The sequence below is a fragment of the Bacillus rossius genome, chromosome 2 (assembly GCF_032445375.1).
Source record: "Bacillus rossius redtenbacheri isolate Brsri chromosome 2, Brsri_v3, whole genome shotgun sequence".
NCBI lineage: Eukaryota > Metazoa > Arthropoda > Insecta > Phasmatodea > Bacillidae > Bacillus > Bacillus rossius.
Genome location: NC_086331.1, coordinates 76322743 through 76347465, shown reverse-complemented (window position 1 = coordinate 76347465; position 24723 = coordinate 76322743). Strand labels below are relative to the sequence as shown.

General features: G+C 33.7%; 1 protein-coding gene across 2 annotated transcripts in view; it reads left to right on the top strand.

Annotated features, from left to right (window-relative positions):
* LOC134529382 (ceramide glucosyltransferase-like) overlaps nucleotides 1-24723 on the top strand; it is a 103006-nt gene that overhangs the window by 4832 nt on the left and 73451 nt on the right. For both annotated transcript variants that reach the window (XM_063363381.1, XM_063363382.1), the window contains exon 2: nucleotides 13929-14070. In XM_063363381.1, the coding sequence (XP_063219451.1) occupies nucleotides 13929-14070 (142 nt within the window). The remainder of the gene's footprint in view (nucleotides 1-13928; nucleotides 14071-24723) is intronic.

Below are 24723 nucleotides of genomic sequence, written 5' to 3'. Positions count from 1 at the left end.
GGTCACGTGCACCAATCAGCAGTTAGCTGTCCGCGGACTACGGTCCGAGGACGAGGTATGTGGACTAGGCTTTATCCTCAACAAAAATGTACCGACGGTCCCAGCTTCGGTGTGTAAGGAAAAACTGAGAAAAAAATAACTTTTCCCCCTAGATGCCCGCATCGTGAGAAAAGTTATTTTGTGAAGATAAACATATTTACCGAAGCTTTAAGACTGGGGTGATTTTGAAGGGCATAATTTTTAACATACTTAACCTAGGATTCTGGGGACTTGCTGTTATATCAATCACTAGTAAATTCCATAGTCTGCAGAGGAAAATTAGAATATACTCATTACGTTTTTTGGTAACCATCCAGGAAAGGGTTGTGTCCGTAAATTATCTGGAAATGTATTTTTTTAATTTTCTGACTTTTCTTATCAGTCTGTTAAACTTTATTGCAATCCTTCAAGTAGTTTACTGTTTTTATTAATAGATGTTTAGGTAAAGTTAGTGAAATTTAGACTAAATTTGTCCTAACTGAATAAAATTTTCGGTAAATATGTAGTGTACGGATTATCGTCAAAAAAAAATTTTTAATCTGAAATAACTTTCATTATATGCTCTTCTACGTCCTCTTTTCATTACAGCCTGCGGAGATAAGAAATTCCAATTACTTTTGGAGATATCACCGTTCTTATTTTGCAATACAAGACCTATGTAATCATTCGACCGCTTCCATTTTATATTTTGCCGTGTGTGCGTGAATGCCTAAATAATAGAAATTTTCCATTAGGTAAGGTTAGTTACATTATAAATACTTCAAAATAAATGGAAATTAAAAATATCAATTAATTTTACTTGTATAGTTTTAAGTATTTATATTGTAACTGACCTGACCTAACAAAACGGGACAAAGGTAGATTAGGTCAGGTCAGCTACATTATAAATACTTTGAAACTGAACGGACATTAAAAATAATAAAATTAATTCTAATGGTTGTTTAGTTTTAAAGTATTTATAATGTAGCTGACCTGACCTAACAAACCGGGTCAAAGGATGAACAGTAGGAAGTCACGTAATTTTCTTTTTACTTATTACTTGCACAAAAAATAAAACATTAAAATTTGAAACGTTAAAAACTCACCTAAGTCAGAGGCGGGTACAATTATTTTGCCATTAGTAGAAAATGATGTAGTCGTTCACCTATGTCGCGAAAAAAAAAATCATACTCGTAAACAATCAACAATGTTTAACGCCGCAAGAGTGCACAGGATGAAAATTAAAAAATTCGATATCTCCTAAAGTATTTGGAATTTCTTATCTCCGCCGGGTTTAATGAAAAGAGGAAGTTAAAGAGCACAGAATAAAAGTATTTTTGGAATTTTAAAATTTTTTTCTACAAATATCGCCCAAATATGAAAATTAAAAATTCAATATCTCCTAAAGTATTTGGAATTTCTTATCTCCGCTGGCTGTAATGAAAAGAGGACGTAAAAGAGCATATAATTAAAGTTATGGTAAATATGTTGTTGGGCGGTATTTGCGAAAAAAAAATGTTAAAAATCCGAAAATCCCTTTATTGCATGCTCTTCAACTTCCTCTTTTCATTAAAAGTGGTGGAGGTAAGAAATTCCAAATACTTTAGGAGATATCGAATTTTTTAATTTCATCATATGTAGTTCAGCGGTATTTGCGAAAAAAAAATGTTAAAAATCTGAAAATACCTTTATTATATGCTCTTCAACTTCCTCTTTTCATTAAAAGTGGCGGAGATAAGAAATTCCAAATACTTTAGGAGATATCAAATTTTTAAATTTCATCACATTGTTTCTTGTTTACGAGTATTTACTTTTTTTATTGGATTTTGATGTCTCGTGATTGTTCGTGATAGGCCAGAATTCAAACGAACCAATACGTGATTATTTAGTTCATTTATTGTTTAAAACGGTGTTTAATTACCGCCTCCAACTTAGGTGAGTTTTTAACGTTTCTAATTTTAAAGTCTTATTTGTTATTTTGATATAGTTGCGCAAGTAATAAGTAACAAAAAAAATTTACGTGAGTTGCTACTGTTCATCCTTTGTTACGGGTTTGTTTGGTCAGGTCAGTCACATTATAAATATTTTAAAACTAAACAGCCATTAAAATTAATTCACATTATTTTTAATGTCGGCTTAGTTTGAAAGTATTAATAATGTAACTGACCTGACCTAATCAACCATTTTATTAATTACGCATTCACGATTCACGTATTCACGAACACACTGCAAAATAACAAAAATGTTGGTGCTCGAATGGTTCCACAGGTCTTGTATTGCAAAATTAAAAAATTCGATATCTCCTAAAGTATTTGGAATTTCTTATCTTCGCCACTTTTAATGAAAAGAGGAAGTTGAAGACCATATAATAAAGGTATTTTAGGATTTTTAACATTTTTTTTCTCGCAAATACCGCTGAACTACATATCATGAAATTTAAAAATTTGATATCTCCTAAAGTATTTGGAATTTCTTACCTCCGCCACTTTTAATGAAAAGAGGAAGTTGAAGAGCATATAATAAAGGTATTTTCGGATTTTTAACATTTTTTTCCGCAAATACCGCTCAACTACATATTTACCCTCCGCCGGGTTTAATGTAAAGAGGAAGTTAAAGAGCACAGAATAAAAGTATTTTCGGAATTTTAAAATTTTTTCTACAAATATCGCCCAAATATGAAAATTAAAAATTCAATATCTCCTAAAGTATTTGGAATTTCTTATCTCCGCAGGCTGTAATGAAAAGAGGACGTAAAAGAGCATATAATTAAAGTTATTTCAGATTTTTAAAAAAAATTTTTGACGATAATCCGTACACTACATATTTACCAAATTTTCTTTTCTTGCAACATGTGTGAAAAAATAACTTCGTAACAAATATTTAAGAAACCAAACAATCATGAACAGTATGAAATACAAAGAAAAATAAAATTAGAACACCTTTGCAAGGACTTACAACATATTGACAATATTGACATTTTAAATGACAAACCAATGCAAAAATCTTATTTCAAGTATTCAACATGGGGAAATCATAGCCTTCCATTAATATGTCTTAGATAATGAAATAATACAATGTGGTTTACTCTCTTACAGAATGATTTTAAAAAAAACTTTGGGAAGTAAAAAAAAACATTCATTGGTTTTTTTTATGTGCTCTTCACATAGCTTTCTAACCAAGGATTCGGGTAAATCTGAGGGGGATAAATTACCCTTAATCCAGACCAATAACAGGCAATGAGTGAAGATATAATTTTTGTCAGCAATTTAAAGAATGGATATTGCATCTCTGAGTTAATGTTAGGTACAGGGGGAAACACCTAAATGCTCTTAAAAATTCAAAGACAAAAATAGTGGTAATTGTGAAGTCAATGGATTTTTAAAAAAATTCTATCAAAAGTATTTTCTGGTGCCAGTTGTGCTGCTTGAGTATCCTGCAAAGATTGCATTTTAATTCTCACAGGATATGAGAAACTCAAAGTAAGTAGGAATGGAAAGGAGAGAGGAAGTTTGAAGCTCAAGAAAATTGTGATGTTAAAAGCATGTTAAGGGAGAAAATATAAATGCAAAAATGTTGAACTTTGCTATGGTGAATACACAGTGAAATCAGATACAAACAGAACCAAAAATAATCTAGAAACTGAAAAGAAAATATACCCGTCATAGGTTTAATGCATATTAGTCCTTTTCTGCTTCTGTGCTTCTTGGAGGGCAACTGTACTAAACCCAGTGGAAATACGTGTCTACTCGCAGCCTTTCATGAAATGCTGCGGGTAGGTGAGCATGCTTACAGTACTTGTAGGCTTACTGTTTTTGCTCAGGGAAGCAGAATTGTGGTAAGAATGCAATAAATATACTTTGTTTTCCTTTAAAACTATCTCCTTCAAATTATTTCCTCATTTAACTTATGGGTCATTCCATGAAAGATGACCCAAGTATAAAAAAAATTAAAATATTTAAAATTAATTGTACAGTGCATTTTTGTATTACTTAATAATCCTTTTACTATATATGCAAAATTAAAAAATTATTTGCACAGTTAAAACTTTATTTTCCAATGTTAGACTTTAGTGCTAACAGTACTGTTGCCAAAAAGGGAAAAGTACATCTCCATATTGACTACCCTGATTATCTTCCTGTTTGAGTTATGTCCATTGTTTTATGTAGACCATACTGTACAGATGTGGAAGTATTTTTAATACCATTTTGGACCAAATCAGGTGAGCATATATTGCACAGCATAAAATGAAAATATGTAATGATTTTGTGTCACACACGCAACACAAAACTTGGTTAAATTAGTTTTTACAAACAACTAATTGACATATCAATGTGAAACTTTCTAGAAATGAGGTGTGCCACATGGCCTACATTTTACTATAACAAAGTTTTCTGGCAACTTTTATATTTTTAACTGGAAGTAGTGTTGCGTGTGTGACACCGTCAAATACAAGCTTTATAAGCTTGCAACTCCAACAACACAAAAGAGATGCATTCTGGTTTGATTTCAACTATGAACTAACCTAAAAAAAAAAACTTGTAACCAAGAGGATTGCATGTAACACAGTTTCTATTTGAACACCAACATTAAATTTAAATGACCATTTTTGCAAATGCCTTTGTGTGTTACATGCTGTTATTGGTTAAAATTTATTTGAGGTTAATGTTAAATCTATAACTGGTATTGTTGCAGAAGAACTATGACATCTACGAATAGGTCACAGGCTTTTAGAGAAAGGCTTAAACAAGACCCAGCGAAGTATGAAGCATACTTAAGAAAAGAACGTGAAAGATTTAAATTACGAAGGGACCAACAAAAACGTATTCAAACTGATAAGGAGTTAAAGTTCAAGCGAAAGCAAGACAGAATAAGGCAGAGGAAGCACAGAGAAAATAAAAAGTCACAAACTGTTAAGAGTAATAGTAATGTGTTGCCTGAAAAGAGTTTGTATAGAAGTAACAGATCCCTAGGGAAAGCAGTTTGTTAATTGATGCGAATTTTACCACATAGCCCAGGAAAGCGTAAAGCAGTAGTAGCGAAATTGTTAGTTGATGAATTACCAGAATATGGGAAAAGATTGAACCTGCTAAATAAAATGAAAAAAGAACATGGCCAGAGACTAAATGAAGAAACCAAAGCTAAAGTGACGCAGTATTATCTCCGTGATGATATAAGCAGAACTGAACCAGGAAGAAAGGACAAATGCACTGTTAAGAATGTTTAGTCTGGCAAGAAAGATGTTGTACAGAAACGTAATATGACGATGACCATTGCGGAGGCCTATGAAGAGTTTGTGAAGGAATATCCCGATTGAGCTTCGACCGCAATTTGTATATCCCGTTTCTACTATGAGTCATAACACATGTGTATGTCATTACCACGCGAACATGCATTTTTTGGTGGAAAGTTTGGCAAAGGAAGTAAATGTTTTCCCACATAGTACAAATGATTTACTAGCAATTCTTGTCTGTGATGTTGAAAGATTTGATTGCATGTTAGATATATGTGAGAAATGTACGTTGGCATGCAATTCTGTCAGAGATATTATAAGTCAATATGATGAAGAAACTTTGACTAATGAAATGAAATGGAAACAGTGGAAAAATGTGGAAGGACATCCCCAAATTGTTTCAGAAACTGGAACAGTATCTGACTGTGTGAAGAAAATACAGATGCAGATGATAGCAATCAAGCTACATCATATATAAAAAGAAAACAGTCTAAACATTTTAAGGATGCAAAGAAAAATGATAGGGTTCAATTTTCATTTATGTAATCAGTATATATTTTTTCTATGTGTAATATAATATTACTTTTATTGCTATCTTGGTAAATATTTATTTTATTTTGCAACCGAACATATCTTTGTCAATTTGCAGCTGATTATTATACCAGCTTAAATACATGTCTCAAAGTGTCACACACGCAACAGTCACACACGCAACATTTGCAAAGTTAAGTTTGCATGTGAAAATATTGGTTTTGAGGAACATTGACTAGATCATCTTAAAGGTGCACATTTTATTTGTGCTACCAGCAAGTATTGATCATTTTTATCTTTTAATAAAACAGAATTTTAACATTGATTTCATTTCCATCAAAGAGGGGTGTATGCTTTTGTCACGCACGCAACAAAGATTAACAATTTTTTTTTTGCAAGTGTTATTCTCCTTAACCAATTGAAAAATTTATGACATACTTATCTAGTTGTAGGTTAATACTTATATTATAAGAAAAAAAGTGATATTTATTATGACGTATTCATTATATAATTTTTATATTATTAAATCCACTGTCAAAATGTCACACACGCAACCATGGAATGACCCTTATATAATGTTGTGGAGCTTTTATTTATAGTGATTAAAAAAATTGTTTTCATAAATTTTTATTTGTCATTTAATTATTTATTCAAAAGAATCCATTTGGAGCCTTTTATCATGTATTATTAATTTGTCTTATGGTAAAATTTCCGTATTACAGCCTTTCACAACTAGCACTTTTTATTTAGAATTTCTACTTTTTTGTAGCACCTTTGTTGGAAAATTTTCATTAAAACAAATTTAATGATTCACTGCCATTACAATCATTATTAGCTACAAATAAACAATTAATCTTTACAAAAAGAGAATTAGTTATTAAATATGTAGGAAATAGGCTGGAAATCAAAACTTAAATGCTACTTAAATCTTCTATGCTGCAAAATCTAACTAAAAGTTAATATACATGTAACTTAAAATTAAGCATAGGTTACACCTGCTGGAATGTATTTAAGGGTTAAAAATCACTTATTACAAAAATAAAATAGTAAATAGTGTTACAGTAACAACATTCTCCTCCTATATACATCCAAATGGTTTTTCAGCCTTTGTTCGAAGGTAGCTAAGTTTAGTTAGGATTTATAAAATTTGTTTTTACAGGAATTTCAGTAAAGTAATAAGAGTTCTAAAGTACATTCAATTATGCTAACCAGACATAACTTACCTGTACCTTTGGTTTAGTTGGAGAAAAAAAAAACATGACAGTATACTACTGTTGTGTAGGCTTTGTAGAGAATTCACAGCTAGCATGTGGCAGTAATACAAAAATTAACGATGCAAAGTTTTAGAAAAGATGACATATGGAAAAAAAATTCTTGAAAACTTTGATCCATTCAAGAGGCAATATTAATTCATATCAGTCATTAAGCTCATGCTTGATTTGGTCTGGAAATATGCAATGTAGAGTATTATAAACATCTAACAAAAACCACCATTTAAACATCAAAAACTGTGAATTCACAAACCATTGAAGATTTTTCAGCATTGTACATATAGATACCTAGTCATTAGCATGTCAATAACATCTACCATTTTTAATGGTTCACTTGAGATACAAACTTCTAGTAAGATGTGGCATTGAAACTAGAAAACAAAGATAAAGGTAATTTTTGAAATAATAAGAAAAATACATAATGCAGTCACTTCTGAGAAAGAAATAATGGACCAATTTATATTAATATTGAAATAAATAAAATTGATGCTGACCAGGTGCTATTAAGGGTTTAAGACTCTTCTGGAGCAGAGCCCTCAGAGCGATGAGCTGAGCCGGCCACATGTTTCTGCCACTCGGGAGACGTGGTTTACAGCTGAGGGTCGAGTCAGTCGGGCAGATGTGATGGGCTGCTGTAGTGGGGAGAGGCTCGGGGGTTTCCACCCTTCCTTTCCTTCAGTGTGTATTCTGTAGCTGTGGAGGAACAAGCTCGCCTGCAGGCCTGAGTGACACGTAATAGGTACTTCGTACCACATAGGCTACATAAATACAAATGTTATGCTTCTTAAGATATGCAGACAAAGTATAGTTTAATTTAATATGTTCCTGGAAAAAAAATATTTAAATTTAAAAAGTGGGAATAAATTTACAGAAATATTAATTATGTTTCTTTTCTTATAAAGGGAAATCTTTTACTTATCTTTGTTATTGTTTTATAAAAGACTTCTTGAAATTAGTATTTAAGATAATGCCCACTTAACTGAAATTAGGATGACTGGACCGGGATTCTAACCCGAGTTCTTCGGAATGCAATTTAGCACCTTGCAACTTTTTACTAAATTTGCTATATATTTTTTATTTGACTTTATAACTTGGGGTGTGTTTGGGCTTTTGTAGAATGTGTGGTGTCAGTTGTGAACACAAATTTATATTACCCAAGACTCAAACCAAAAACCCCTCGCACCAAAAGCTGGCTTGCATCCAGCTGCACTGCCCTGCAAATTGTTTATGAAAAAAATGACTTTTGTTTATTTACCAAAACTATAAATAGTAAAGGATGTATTTAATTATGATTAATATACCTATACATCTTAGATTTTCAAATACATTGGCACTTACTTATAAATCAGGTATTCGTGATAAAATGAATTTTTAACTTTGGGGATGTGTGTAAAATGCTGTATAACTAGAATATAAAGAAAATAAGCTAATAAAAAAAAAAAGAATTAAAGGTAGGTCTATGTAAATGTATTTTTTATAACTTATGTGTCCTTTCGATATAGGCATTTATTTATCATAGTGTAACAGTACCACAAAGTTCGAAACTGGAAACAAGTAGACAATATTAATTTGAAATAATGTATGATCTTCAGTCATATAAACAAGTATTAATACAAGAACTTTTAAGTAAAAAAATAAGTACTAAAAAAAACTTACATACTTATTTTATGATAAATAATTTCTCATAGTCAATATTAAAATGCTAAGGAATATAAACCTAATTATTGCTACTATGTATTCTGAACAAGCAAGAACTGTAGTACATATAGGCCTTAACACTTTTTTTTACATAAAATTCACATCCCATTTGTTTTAAATTGTTTACACTTATTAACATTATTTGATTACAGTTTCCAAACATTTTTTCTGAGAGTTTAAAACTGTCAAAAAATGAGTAGGTACTGATTTTAAAATATTACATAAGGAACAAGTTATATGCATAGTATTTACTTAGTAGACTACTATTATTTTGCCTTCTTTATGGGTAAACAATTCTTAAAGCTCTAATTAGTTCAGTGTATAGTTCAGAAAATATTATTAAATTTTATATTGAGACTATGATTTCCTGAAAACCACATAGTTGGGCTAGCCAACTTTGTGGGTGGTCTGTAATCGCTCTCTGATGTGATGAATTACAAATTGAACACAACAAATCATACAGTTTTAAAAACTGTGACTTTTATTATGGTAAGTCAATTTAATTGTGCAGTAAAAATATAAACAGTAGGGTATGAGTGAATATCCTGAGCAGGATAGTTAACTAAAAAAATTTAATCAGTGGAAAGTTTAAAATCTTTTTGTCAGACCACTGGGTTTTCTGCACCAGTTAACTGTATTTAAATTGTCACTCAAGCCCAAATAATGAAATTAATTCCATACAAATTATATCACACAATTTCAGTTCCTTAGCTTTAATTTGAGCTTTGAATTACACTTGTGAGCAAAAGATTAGTCTGGGAAAACTAGATGGCATCCTTTTCGTTGCAGACAATGACTCACCATTTTTATAATATGGCTTTTTTACAAGACACAAACAGAGGTAATGATAATGACAAGGTTCAAATCTCATCACTGTCAAAACTTAATTTTTTTTTAAATTACAGATTATTGAATAATACAAATATTGCTTTAAGAAAAATTTATTAATTTTCATTTGTTTATCTAATGTCATATCTTTAAATACAGTTCAGTCCATTAATTTTGTTATTTCATACTGGGTAGGCTTTGTGACATACTGTAGTCTTAATGTTTTACTTAAGTATAATAAGAATAAATTATATGATCACAAGTATCTTGAATTCTTGAAGAAGAAAAATTAACCTAGACCTATATTATATTAGGAAATTAATGTCATATATTATTGAAGAATAAACCAACACTTCGTACAAGCTTAACTACGTGCCTGTTAGCCTATATGAAAATACGAGATGGTTTTCTTTCAGTTAGGAAATAAGTTTACTATGGACACTTATAATTTCTTAAACAATGCTTGTTTCTTTGTCTGGCTTGGTAACATATTTGTTATTTACAATTTCTTATAGTAGGATTATAATTTAATAATCAATTAAGATATTTAGAAAAGGTGAATCTGTAGCATTGTATTCTTATGATGAAATTATCACAATTATTATTACTGTGAATTAGCTCGATGAGCTGTTTTATTAATGAAATATTATGAATATATCATAAATAAACTACATTTAAGCCAACCCAAATTCCTTGTATCCTTTGAATTTTATATAACTAGAGTTTCAAATTCAATCTCGTAAGGTCTAAAATTCCACTGAATGTTTTTTTAATACTAATACAACTCTGTTATCTTTTTGCAAGTGACATGCATAATGTAAAATATCAAAAATTATTCATAGGTTTCATAATTTGACAAAAAAAAGTCTAAAAATTTGAAAAACATTTAGAGTATTTTATGAAATGGACAGTGAAATGTTTATCTTACCCCAATATGCTTGCTTTTATTGGAAAATGCATTGGCTGGTTTTCTGTTAGCACTTTTAAGTATAGCTTGTATGAAGTATCAAATTCTTTCTCCTCTTCTGCTATATAAACTATCATGCCCACTTTTATACCAGTGGTTATAAAAAAGTATGGCAGAAATTGGGTATCGTGTCATCAATCACGTAATCACTGTGGTTCTACCAAAAAACAGCGCACGGACTTGAGAAGTACACAGTAATCAAGGGCTTCTTGTGCCTCCATTGATGTTTGTCTGTGATATTTTACCACAGAGTCCAATGTGAGTGCATTTGCTATGATTATTGTTGTCTAGGGTTAAGTGCAAGACAAATAATTTCAAATGCAAGGTTTAAAGCATATTTTGAAGAAATAACTGGCCATTGTACCCGCTGACCATGGTATGATGTCTGGAGGGAAGGTTTTTTTTATATAATCCCCGTGATAAAACCAATATCGCATCTGTATGAAGTTGATACATCTCGTTAGAATAATACCAAATCATTTTTCAAAATACATTTTTAATATGACCAATTATAACTAACTGCAAGGGGTGGAAAAAACAGGAGCTAAAGGACAAACAAATTCACAACTTCCTTCACTTTTAAAACTGTTGCAATTTTTTGTAAATCTTCAAATAGTATCTTAAATGTTTTTCTGAAACAATTATTGTATACTATTGAATCCATTCTTATTTTATTTTAATTTTTTTAGTATTATGTTAAAATTTTGTCGAAAACAAATTTTGATTCAACCAATCATTACTGCAAGGGGTGGAAATAAGATTTGAAGAATGAAAAAAAAATCATAATACCATCAAATCAGTTACAAATTTTTGCAAAAATACTCAACACTATCTAAAACATTTATCTAAACATTTTTTCATGAGATGTAGTGTTATTGCAGGAGTTTGAAATAACAAAAGGGTTTAAAAGTTTCTAAACTTCCTCTGCATAGCCTACACTATGAGATTCATTAAAACTTTTTGTAAATTTTCTGAACATAAATTTTTCTTCCTTAATTTAAAAATTTTCTTTTATTGTGTAGTTGATTCTGATATTTTTATTAAACTAATATTCATTGTACCTTATCCTGAAGCAAAGTGACATTTCCACGAAAAAATTACAAATACCAGTTCATTTTTAGTTTTTCACTACCTGATATGTTTTTGATTGTTTTGTATAGGCACGCTGCATTTAAAGAAGTAGTTAATCAGTATTAATCATTCTTTAGAGGCTAGGTTAGGGTAGTTACACTTGAAAAATGGTAATACCAAGTTAATGTTTGATTAGGTTAAGTTAGCTTCATAAAAAATATAATGAAAACTAGCTTATAACCACAGTTTTGCTTGTGGCAATTTCAGAATATTGCTGATATTTCATCACTGTCAGACCTTTTTGTAAAAATAATTCCAATAATTTTAACTAAAAAAATCACATTAATATAAGATGTATTTGTTTCTTTGAAAACAAAACTATATAAGGTTGAAATGTTTAATATTTAAAAAAGTACCTCAAGTATCACCCGAGGCAGGGTCTATATGGTTTGAATGGGGCTAACACTCATAGGAGCCGGCTGCCATATCGGAGGGAAAATGCATGAGGGGAGATGAGATGAGGTATGAATTGGTGAGGGAAAGGGGAGTACCCCAAAAAACACACATGACATTGCATCGTCTGCTACATTTCCCACTTGCAAAAATCTTGGTTCAACTCCGTCGGGAAACAAACCCGGGTTATTTTGGTTTGGGGGGGGGGGGGGGGGGGGTGTTTGTTGAATGTTTTAACTACTCGACCACTGTGCCGCTTACAGTTGTAAAGAGTAATACTGGTTAATTTTAAATAAAGTTCAAGTACACCAATTTTCAACTCTCGTTTTAGTATGTTTGGAGATATATTACCTTGATGAAATCACACTTATCTCTTTTTTTTATGAATTAGCCGTTTTAAAATTTCTGAAACACGTGCACATTTAACTTAAATTTATATTTTGTTATCTCTGACATTTACACTCTCATTTAATTTGATTATATTCACAGAATGGTTAAAATTAAAACTCCCTCTATGTAACACTTGCATAAAACTATCTGTTGTCCATAATTTTTCTATTGGGTATAAGGTTATTATACGATTTACCACTTATTAGCGTGGTGCTGCTTCATAACTCAAAACTATGTTTAATGTAGCCAGAGCATCGGTCAGTCCACATAAATTAATATCAGCTCTTACAACTATCCTGCCTGTCTTACTATTTCAAAATTTAATTCTGGCACACATGAATATTATAATTACTTATAATCTATGATTATATATGTTAAAACAGCTAACGCATAGAATATTTTTATTTATTAATTTTTTTAATTTAGAGGCTGTATTGCTGTGTACATTTTTAAAAAATACATACTTATCTCCCCCAAATTTGGCAGCAGTGCATCACAATAAAAAAAAAGTATGTAAAGACTTGCTTATTGCTAAATATCAATATTTAATTTTTCAATGGAGTCTTAAATACATTTACATCATTATGTTTATCCAGCCTAACTATCATTGTGTGAATAGTTTTATTCTTTGGAAAAGAGATCAAATGTGATTTTAAACAGAACTAAAAGTTAAATTAATTATTCACACAAAAAGTAATCAGAACTAAATAATAGTTTAAACTGTGTCAGTAAGTTAAAAAAAAATTAATGACTCAGACTCTTTGAGTGTTTCTTGTTAACTATCATTTTGAGGTCTGCAGATAGTGTAAAATACTACTAAAGAGTGCTTTCGAAATACTGCTGGCTTTCCAATAAAACTGATAAGTTAGCCTGAAATTGTGTATTCAAAGGATAACATGGTTTTATCTTGTAACATTGAAGTACACATAAATGAACTAAGTCGTTTTCATACAAAATGTACTTGGTCAAGTACATGGGACGTACACTATATCGTATATCTTAGGTTTCATTGTGGTGACTCCACAGTTGTGACATAAGATGTTGTCACTTGGTGTTCTATTCTTATTCCGTTTATGATGTGTTGATGAAATTCCATAATACTTGCCTTGATACATTTAGAGTTATCCTTTTATCATGGTCTAGCATGCCTCCCGTATAGCATTATACTTTAAAAAAAATAAACATACAGAAATAAATCATATATTCAATCATGGATATTGTCAGCTGATTAATTTAGATTATTGAATCTGTTTGAGATTTTTTTTAAATGCAATATTTTACATATCATTCAATAATACAATGACAACAAATTAAATAAACAAATAATTTGTATCTTCTATTTTACGAAACTGCCTGTGTAAACTGATCAATTGGCATGTTACCTGTAGTGTTACGTGTAATGTAGATATAAACCCTAGTTCATAGTATTAGTTTTTATGTTTTTATCAATTTTTTGTCTCAATTTTTACAGGAAATGGAAACTGTATCGGAAGATAGTGCCATTACCTCCAGAAGTCCCATGTCCAGGAGTTTCGATACTTAAACCTCTAATGGGAATGGATCCAAATCTTTATAGTAATTTAGAAACTTTTTTCACACAAAGTTATCCTCTGGTGAGTTAAATTTGGTGATAGCACATAAATTATTAGTAATCTAATTACCATTAACAATTACCAATTACTTCAGTAATTTTTACTTGTAGTTTGTTACATTTCAGAAAATGTCTTTCTGACTTTTAATTTACTTGCAGTAAAAGAGGAGACTATTTCCAGAATTATTATTAACGTTCAGGCAAGCAGTTTAAAGAAAATATACTGTCTTAAAAATCAAAAGTGCTGTTTTATTGTCAGCAAACTTATGTGGAATTGAAAATTAATATTGAAGTTAAATTTTGCTAAGTTACAGATAGAAAGAGTATTTTCGTTGTTTTCATCGAATAACGGTTTTCTTCAGCATCAGAATTTAAATAAATGTTGATTCATTTCTCTTGCAACAGTGAGAGCATGCTCAAATATTTCAGGGGCAAATAAATCTGGGAAAATCTTTTACACATTCTTCACGTTCAGAATGACAATATAAAATTACTTTGTAAACTTATGAAATTGATGCGTATCAAATAAGGTATTTTAAGTAATGAGATAGACGAGCTTTCACCAGACGTGTAAACTTTAATTTTAATTGCCATCTTCTTATCCTGCAACACACTGTGTTTGGGTGTATTTCAGTAAAGTTGTAGAGAAACTGACTGATGAGATAATGTCACATGATATCAGTAGACCTTGCTGCTAACCCAGGAAATTATCACAAAATAAATATGGCTAAATGTACAAGCCATTTTTTTTTCTTTTCATTATTCCTTACCAGTTGTTGGTGTACATCAGTTGTTTTATTTATTTTTATTATTTTTGTAACATGCCTATCACCAGTTATAAAACTTTTTCTGATAGGCACAACACACATATATTCACACAGACACAAGTAAAACATAATAAACTGGACAATAGACATACTATTGGATAGCACAGAGTATGTAATACTACATTGATAAAAATTAACCAGATATGTGCATCATTTATTAATTTCAGAAATTTCTTCTTGCAGTTGTAGACAATCATGTATAGACGTTATTTATTTATTTTATTTTAATTTGTTACATGCCCACCAACAGTTGTGAAACTTTTGTGGTGGGCACAATACATACAGACAAGTACACAGGTATCACTGCCAATGTATGGACTCCCACCCTCATGGGTACCATTGCAGGCAGAACGTCTCTAGATGGCCAACATATGAGGGCAAGAGTACCAAACACTAGTAGTGAAAGCTACAAATACAAACTCTCATACAGAAAATAAATATGATAAAATAATATAAACAGACACATAAAACATATAACTCAGGGTGTCTACAAGTCACGAAAGTTCCGAAAGTAACGAAACAGTAACGAATTTTGATGCGAGGTCACGAAATCACTAAAAAGTCACAGAATTCGGTACAAGCTCATGAAAAATATTTCAATTGACGTATTTTCACGTGTATTTATTGGACACTAAGTGACTCTGTAATTGGCACAGCCGTATTTTACTTTCTTTAGTGTGGTTTGGCCTGCAAAAGAAGAACAAAGTGCTGAAATAAGATACCATTAAACGCAGTGGTGAAATTCAATGCCATGCCAAGCTGATTGTCGTGCTATGTTCGTTTTCGTTGTTTCATTTTTTAGGACACAGGCCGTACGAGTCTAGCATTGCCTGACGTATGAAAAGTCTCGTATTTGTACGAGGATTCAGAGGTTTTCAAACCATAGATGTTACAGTATACTACCGTATTTACTCGTATAATCATCGCCAGCGCATAGGGGAGGTTGGGGTTAACTGGACCATGGGGTTAACTGGACCACGTCAATAGAAATTATATGTAAAAGAAATTTTTGTATTCTCTCATTGTATGTTTACTGCATAAGGTTGGCTGTTCTGTGCAAAGTAATATGGCTGGTGTGAATACCATACTTTCAGAAGTACAAACAAAAAACTAATTTTCACAGGTAAGAGTAAATTTATTTTGCTGCAGATAAAAGATCCTAAAACATGAATTATTAGTAGCTTACACTATTTATTGTTTCAGGCTAATTTTCTATTTATTGCTTAACAAAAATACATAATGTTGTAGTCACCTACAAGTTTGTTTACATGCTATTTGCAGTTAAGAGAAAAAAGTGCATGAGGGGTTAACTGGACCATTAAAGTTTGGGGTTAAGTGGACCGGTCCAGTTAACCCCAAAATTGTAAGCTTATTATATACGTATTTTCACATATCTGCAGCACAATTGTTTTATCAATTCCTGTGTAGTAAATTTAAAATTATATGGAATAAGTGTTTTTTTTAGATTCAGTTGTTTATTCCTTTTGTTTTCTTTCAGAAAATGCCAAGAAATCGTGCTCGTACAACTCAAAACCGGTCATATTCTGTAGCAGAGCTGGAAAATGCTGTGAATTATGTAGTAAATGAACAGATGCCTGAACGTCAAGCTGCGAAAATAACTGGGATCCCTCGTAGCACAGTAAAACGTTATGTCACAAAATACAGAGCAACAGAAGATATCACAAAAGTGAATTTTCGTCCAAAGAATGAACATTTGCAAGTTTTTACCAGGGATGAAGAGCTTATGCTAGTAGACTATATTAAGACAAGTTCGAACATTCATTATGGTTTGACAAAAGTTGCAGCAAGGCGCCTTGCTTATGAATTTGCAGTGGCTAATGGAAAAACACTTAGGTCTAATTGGGAAATGACAAAAATGGCAGGTGAGGACTGGCTCATAGAATTCAGAAAACGTCATAACTTGGCCTTACGAACTCCAGAGCAGACATCTTTGAACAGGGCTTTGGGTTTCAACAAAACTAATGTCTCTGTGTTCTACACTAACTTGCGATATGTAAAAGAAAAGTTCAAATTTGGTCCTCAAGATATCTACAATCTCGATGAGACAGGGGTAACAACGGTTCACAAACCTTCAAAAATTCTTGCTGAAATGGGAAAAAAGCAAGTAGGACAAATGACTACTGCTGAACGAGGGGTTTTGGTTACTGTTACAGCTATCGCAGGAGCGACAGGAAAGGTAGTGCCACCGTTCTTTATTTTTCCAAGGAAAAATTTCAGAGACCACATGCTTAAAGGTGCTCCACCTGGAAGTGATGGAGGAGCTAGTCCCAGTGGATGGATGACAAGTGAACTCTTTCTGTCTGTGCTGAAGCATTTTGCAAAGCATGAAAGACCTACTAAGGACCAACCTAAATTAATCATATTGGACAATCATGAATCACATAGTAGTATTGACTCTCTAAACTTTGCTAAGGACAATGGAATTGTGTTACTAACTTTTCCTCCCCATTGCAGTCACAAAATGCAGCCCCTCGATTTGACGGTATTTGGACCTCTGAAGGCTAAATACAACAGTGCGTGCTCTGATTTCATGTGTAACTTCACAGGAACACCTACAAGTGCACCAAGAATTACCATTTATGACATTGCAGGCCTTGTTGGTGTGGCTTACCCTTTGGCTTTTACACCAGCAAACATCTTGAAGGGGTTTAGTGTTAGTGGCATTGAACCTTTTAACTCAAATGTGTTTACTGACCAAGATTTTATGTCATCGTATGTAACAGACCAGCCTCTAACAACTCAATCGTCAGCAGAATATGACTCCCCAGGTGAAGGGCCAAGCACATGTAGAGATGACAACATAGGGAATCCTGAGCCTAATTCTGAGGAACTGAAATCAACAATTAGGTCTCCTGAAGACATTTGGCCATATCCCAAGGTTGAAAGACGAGAAACAAAAAATGGTCGAAGGAAAGGAAAATCAACTGTCCTCACAGACACACCTGTAAAACGACAGCTGCAGAAAGCAGCAAACAACAGAGCATCAAAGAAATCGTCAACAAAACAAAACAGGACTGAAGTCAAGACATACAGAGCACGTCGAATATTGGAAGAAAGCAGCAGTGACTCAGAAGATCCTGATCAATTACAGTCTGTTGATTCTTCTGATGATTTGTTCAACAGCGATGAAGATATTGAATCAGTTCAAAGTGGAGACTTTATTGTGGTTAAAGTAAAAGGCAAAACTCCAACTAGCAGCCGCAATTATGTTGCTCAAGTTGTGAAAATGTATGATGATGGACTTGCAGTTCAGTTTTACAAGAGGGTTGTCTCCACAACCAAATTTGAAGCTGCCAATGAAGAAGAGACCTTCATTGCTTCAAGCGAAGTAATTGCTAAGCTACCTAGCCCAATGCATGGCACAAGAGCTCGTTACAAGAACATGATATGGTTCCCAATTGATGTAACTAAATTCAGTGTCCACTAGAACTGAAGAAAGTTGACCTTACTTTGGTTATTTTAAAATAATCAACTCAATTCAGAAGGATTTGTGTTATATATGTTACATTTTAAGCTACGAGATTGTATGTTTACTACATTCACTCAAATGGTTCAGTTAACCCCAATGTGTGGTCCAGTTAACCCACCCACTGGGGTTAACTGGACCAAAATTTATTTTATTTTTTTTATTTTTTTTTCTGAAATGGGTAAGAGATACATGTACAATGACAATACTAAAGCTGGTGTGCATAGGTATGTTAATGTTCATGAAATAAAACTGTAAGAATTGACATTATTTCTGCAAAATAACGAGGAAAGAAATTTTCCGGTCCAGTTAACCCCAACCTCCCCTAATGATCGCACACGAATTTATTGACGGCGACAGGTGCGATCGGAACAGCCGTAAACACAATGGAACAGCCTGCTTTCATGTGGCGTGGCCGTGTGGGAGGAAGGAATGTGAGTACGGGCTATCAAATATAGTTTACTTGGAACCAGGCAGAATGCGCCCGCTGAATGCAATCGGCGACCTATCGATATCCGTACTTGACTACGTGTGCGCACTCTATACAGGCATCAACATAACCAAACACAGCAGCGACCTATCAATATCCATATTCTACTACGTGCTCTCACACTATACATGCATCAACATAACCAAACACAGCGGTGACGGAAAAAATGATTGAAAATTTAACTGAAAGATAATTTAAACACCAAAGAAAAATTTGTATTAATGTTAATTAAATAAATAAATGAATGGTAGTTTCTCGTCATAAACGATTTTTACATTTAAAAAAAAAATTGGTAAAAATTGCAGCGACGATTGTGCGAGTAAATACGGTACGTACAACTTGTTGCAATAACGATGTTTTCTGCCTCCGCGTTTATTTGTTGTCACACTTGGTAAAAACTTAAGTAAATAATATCACTGGGAACTTATCTATGCAGTAAAGTACGGGACTTCGTGTGTGTTTTAAAATAACTCAAAATGTGTTTTTGTTTACGTGTTCGTGATTGTTATTTGCAATTGCCGAAAATCAAAGAAATGTGATAGTGCCGCAAATTATGTACAAATGTGTGCTTAACCTGTTTTGCGATTTCGAAATAATAAAAAAACTAGCTCAATGAATAAACAGAAGTTTGTGAGAAATGAACCTTAATTTGTGTTATAGAACTTGAAGACAGATTTTTATGTTTCTCATGCAGGGGTCAACTCTGTAAAAGTACATGAAAAAGGGAAACGTCACTCGCAGTTAGTGGCTAGCTTTCTTTCTGCTAAACAGTCGAGAATAAATTTCTCCAGTAAACTATCCTTAAACACAGAACATAGATACACAGTATGGTATCAAGATTTATCCAAACCAAGTACATCTGGCACTTCTGGTGCTTCCACTTTACTGGCCCAGACAAGTACGTCCAGTACACAGCCTCAATCAAAAACTCTTGATACATTGACCTGTGAATTAAGCCCTACCAGTTCATCAGTTGCTGGCACTACTTGTTCCCGTATTTCAGATTGTAAGCCTATTGCAGACATCAAACTATATCTTATTAAAGATGAAGTTACGAAGGCAGAAATACTCTGGTCTTTAAATTGTGTCATGTGTCACACTTCCAAAATAAGTGGTGGCAGTACAAGTGATTTGTTTGCTTTGATGTTTGCAGACAGTGCAGTGGCCCAAAATTTCAAAATGCACAAAGATAAATTATCATATGTACCTATGGACTTGGGCCCTTTTTTCAGAAAAATCTTGTTAATGATGTTAAAATGGTACAGTTTTACACAGTTTCATTTGACGAAAGTTTAAATCAAGTTGCTCAGAAAAGTCAAATGGATCTTGTTGTTCGGTACTGGGATCATCTTAAAGGGGAAGTCAGTACACGTTATTTAACGTCTGTCTTCCTAAACAGTGCCACTGCAGAGGACTTGGTCAATGCATTTATGTTGGGGATCACTAAATGGGGAATGAGTTTACAGAATATCATTCAGATTTCATTAGATGGTCCTAATGTAAATTTGAAGTTTCTCAGAGATATACAGCAGAAGTGTTTGTCAGATGATGGTGATGAAAGAAAATTATTTGATGTTGGGACATGCTCTCTGCACATTGTGCAGGGGGCTTACAAGACAGCTCATAAAGAATTTGGCTGGAAAGTACATGAGTTTCTTCATGCTCTGTACCAATATTTCAGGAACTTTCCATCAAGGCGTTCAGCTTACACAAAGATCACTAGCTCTGTACTGTTTCCCTTGAAGTTTTGTCAAATAAGATGGGTGGAAAATTCCATAGTTTTGAAGAGGGCCATCGAGATGTTGCAGTTCCTAAAGAAGTATGTTGCTGCTGTTGAAAAGCATCCACCTGACTCTGAAAACTTTTTGAAAATAAAATCATTTTTGGCTGATCAATTGCTTTTGCCAAAACTAGAGTTCATGTCGTCAGTTTCCTTGCAGTTGGAACCTTTTTTGACTATATTTCAGTCAAATGACCTATTGCTACCTTTTCTGTATGAGGAACTACACTCTTTGGTGAATAGCTTAGCTTGTAGGTTTTTCAAGAAGTCTGTTTTAGCTGATTGCAGCAGTGCAACCAAAATGATTGCTCTCAATCCAAAAGATCTTGAACTTCTGAAATCTGTACAAAATGTAGACATTGTGTCGAGGGTTTTACTAAGGACACAGGAAAACCCTAACAAGGAGGAAAAAGGGACGTTTGCGGGTGGTTATGAAATTAGTTGCTAAGTTAAATTCGATCCAATAACAATTTATTGACAAACTTAATAACACCAAAAGGAATTGCATTGATTCTCAAACTGACATTACACTTAAACAAGTCGGGTTCTCGTGAAGACGAACTGCTGTGGCAAGTTCCCACTAGAACGAATTAACGCTACGTGCTTGATTCCTGAACAATTAAAACAAAACAAAACAATACTCTTAATTGTGGCGAGCCGTGCGCTCGTCACAGCTAACGATCAAAACGCCGTCAATTTCAACTACTAAGGCTATACCATTTACAAAGTTACAAGGAACATACCTAATCTCAATATTACTCAATGTTACACGTAATGTAAATACAGATAGTTAATACCAGAGGTTACAAATATATACACGCAACTAGTCGTGTAACGCTGTCAATGTTTATGGGTAGGTTTTCGTTACTCTTCCCCCGGTACCATGTGAAGCTCTCTCCGCATTCCCGTAGTAACGCGTAAGTTCGTTATCTTGTTCACTGTCTCTTGGGGCTACGATTCTTCGTTACCGGCGGTAGAGTTAGAGTCCAAACTGTGTAGCAATCTGGTCGCGATAGATAGTGTCCTGATAGTGTCATGATTGTGTCAATGCTTCCGCTCGCTCGGCCCTCACTGAAGTTAGCTAATACATGCCCTCTTGGCCTTGGCCGGACCTTCGTTTTTATTTAATGTTCTTACTGAAAGATTTTATGCCTAATCCAGCGACGCTTCCACAAGAACTGTCCATATCCTGGGTTACCACTTGGAGAGGTCTCACCCAGTCTATGTCTTGTCGGTCCTCGGGCGGCAGCAACTCCGCGGCGATTGACGGTGTAGGCCGGCGAGCGGTGTCGGAGCAGCGTAGCAGCCTGCTGGCTGGATGTCCCAGTTGTTCTGCTTATCGATAGTCTGGGCGCATGCCCTTTTATACTCGCAGGCTTCCCTGGCGAGCTGGAAGAACAATAGTCTCGTCTGTTCGGGGGAAGCCTGCCCAACTCACTGTGTTGCAGGTGGTATGCCATGAAAAGTCAGGGGTACAATACTTTGCAAGTGTACGCAGGTACACACGTTACAATTGGATTTGGTGCAATGTCTGCATTAAAGAATTGTAAAGATGTTGAAATCATGCTCTTCAAAAATGAGTGCAAAAGATTCCTCCAACATCTTTTTGGCAAACTCTGTCTGAAATGCCCTTTGAAATTTAAAATTGTTAAGGGAGCATCCTGCCTGTCTCCTACTATTATTTCAAGTGAAGTTTTGAGAACTTCTAGGATTAATATTGCACTTGAAGCTTTTGTAGAAAAGAATCAGATTGCAGCATCAGATGCAGACTGTGTCAAGAGAGAGTACCTGCGATTTTGTGAAAACCCAGAAGTCCAAAATGCTGTGAAAAAATTTGACAGGAAAACACAAAAATTAGATACATTCTTTGTCAATCTATATACAGATTCCAGAATGGACAGTAGTAGGTTGATTACATTTTTCCAGAAAATACTAGTCATGTATCATGGGAATGCTGCAGTAGAAAGAGGCTTCTCTGTCAACAAGGAGTGCCTTATAGAGAATTTAGAGGAAGACTCTCTAGTTGCTCTACGCAGTATTTATGATGCAATTTCTTTAGTTGGGAAATTATCTGACCTGGTTATTACAAAATCTTTAATTTTGGCTGTTAGAAATGCATCTGAGAGACGACAAGAAGCTCTAAAATCCAAACAGGAGAAAAAGAGTGCAGAAGAACAAGAGAAGAAAAGAAAAACCTCAGAATTGAAGGAACTGGAAATGTGTAAAAAAAAGAATTGTGGAGCAGAGTAAGGAAGAGATAAAGACACTGGAACTCAAGATAACCAATCTGAAAAAACAAATAAAAAAGTAAAAAAAAAGTGTGTTTTTGTTTAGAAGACTGATATACATAGGTATAACTTTGTGTGCAATCATTTACAAAATTGTGTCTTTTTCCAAGGTTTTATTCATTCATATCAGTATTATAGGCCAGTTAGGACTTTATAGACACTATTTATTTGTGAGATGAACATTAATAAAGAGACGATTCATTGCCAGAAGTTGACGAACTAGTATAACATCTACCTATCAATAATAATATAGCCTACCGTTGAAGTGTTTTATCAGTGTAGGCAAATCATGTTGTAGAATTTTTTAATTTCAGAAAGTAAGTACCTATAGTAAATATACAATCTTCTCATTAGGATAACATGTCATTTTAAATTTTGGTGGTCATTGGTAGTTTTTAGGCATAATTGTTATGCCTAATGTGTAATTTTTTTGTAAAAGTTTAGTCAAAAGTACAAAGTAAAAAAAATCCGAAAAAAAATTGTTGCCATTTAGGTAGTTAAAGTCACTGAAAAGGTCACTAAAAAGTCACTAAAATAGATTTTGTCACTTCTGTAGACACCCTGTAATTACTTATTACTAACGACTATAAATTGCAGACAGAACATAAATCTAAACACGATAAACAAGATACAAAAGTTTATTTATTAAAACATTGAACAGATACTAACTTGGTACTAAAATGAGGATGATGTCAAGTGTAAAAGATAACTAAATACATTAATGAGAATGACAATGTTAGTAGCAAAAAAAAATGAAACAAAAAAACAATGTGACATAAATAACACTTTTACCTTGAGAGTTTATTAAGTGAATAAAATAATAAACGATAAAGTTATAGGAAACATAAATTTTTAAAATACTGGAATTAGTTAAATAATTCTTTATAAACAATAATATTAAATATATTGTTATGATTTATAATGTGGGGAGAACTGGGTTCATAATGGATAGCCCAATTAAGTTTTATTACTTTTTTATTGATTAATAATATTTACATTAATAATAAATAATTGTACTTAAAAATGTCTGATCTCAAATCACTGGCACTTCAAAAGGTTTATCCTTAAGTCACTCAATGTCTGTCAAGTTTCGCAGTTCGCACTCCTCACTGGAGCCAGGCTCAACAGTGGTTTCCCCCTTACGTCACGCCTATCCACACACGCAGTCTCGTGCCACTCAGTCGCCGCACTTTCACAATCCAGTAAAACTCCGCGTTGCGCCACTCTCAGGGGGGATCTGTCACTCTCTTCGCCAATGTCGCACTTCCCTTAGCTTGGAATCAACTCGGAACTGTCGTGCACTCCCACGGCACACTCATCACAGGGGACCCCATTGCAGAACTCCACGCGAAACTCACAGTACTCATAGTCGCGGGACGGTCGCCAAAAAATGTCGCGGATGCCGGCGTCACTGCTTAAGTACCTGGGCGCCCTTCTTGAATGACGAGAGCAGCTGTGGCGAGTCGCGTCATCTCGGGCCAACCTGACGCCCGAACAGTCCAGAAGAGTGGCGTCAATTCATGCTGCTCCGCGCGGCAGCCCGCGGAATTCCCAAGGCCGCTCTGTGATATATAACGGCGCCGAGGCAGGATGATACGTGGGGTGATGAGGGGTGTAGCAACGACCCTTGTAATCTGGCCAGGTGCGTGTGGCATGCCCTACGTCAGTGGACCGCACATGACACGGTGCCAGTGGCCATGCAGGGCCGCCAGCCAGCTCCGAACCTGGCACCGTGGTCTGGTCTCTCGCGTTCATAACACTATTATAATGATTTAAAAATATTTCAAACATGCAATTTTTCAA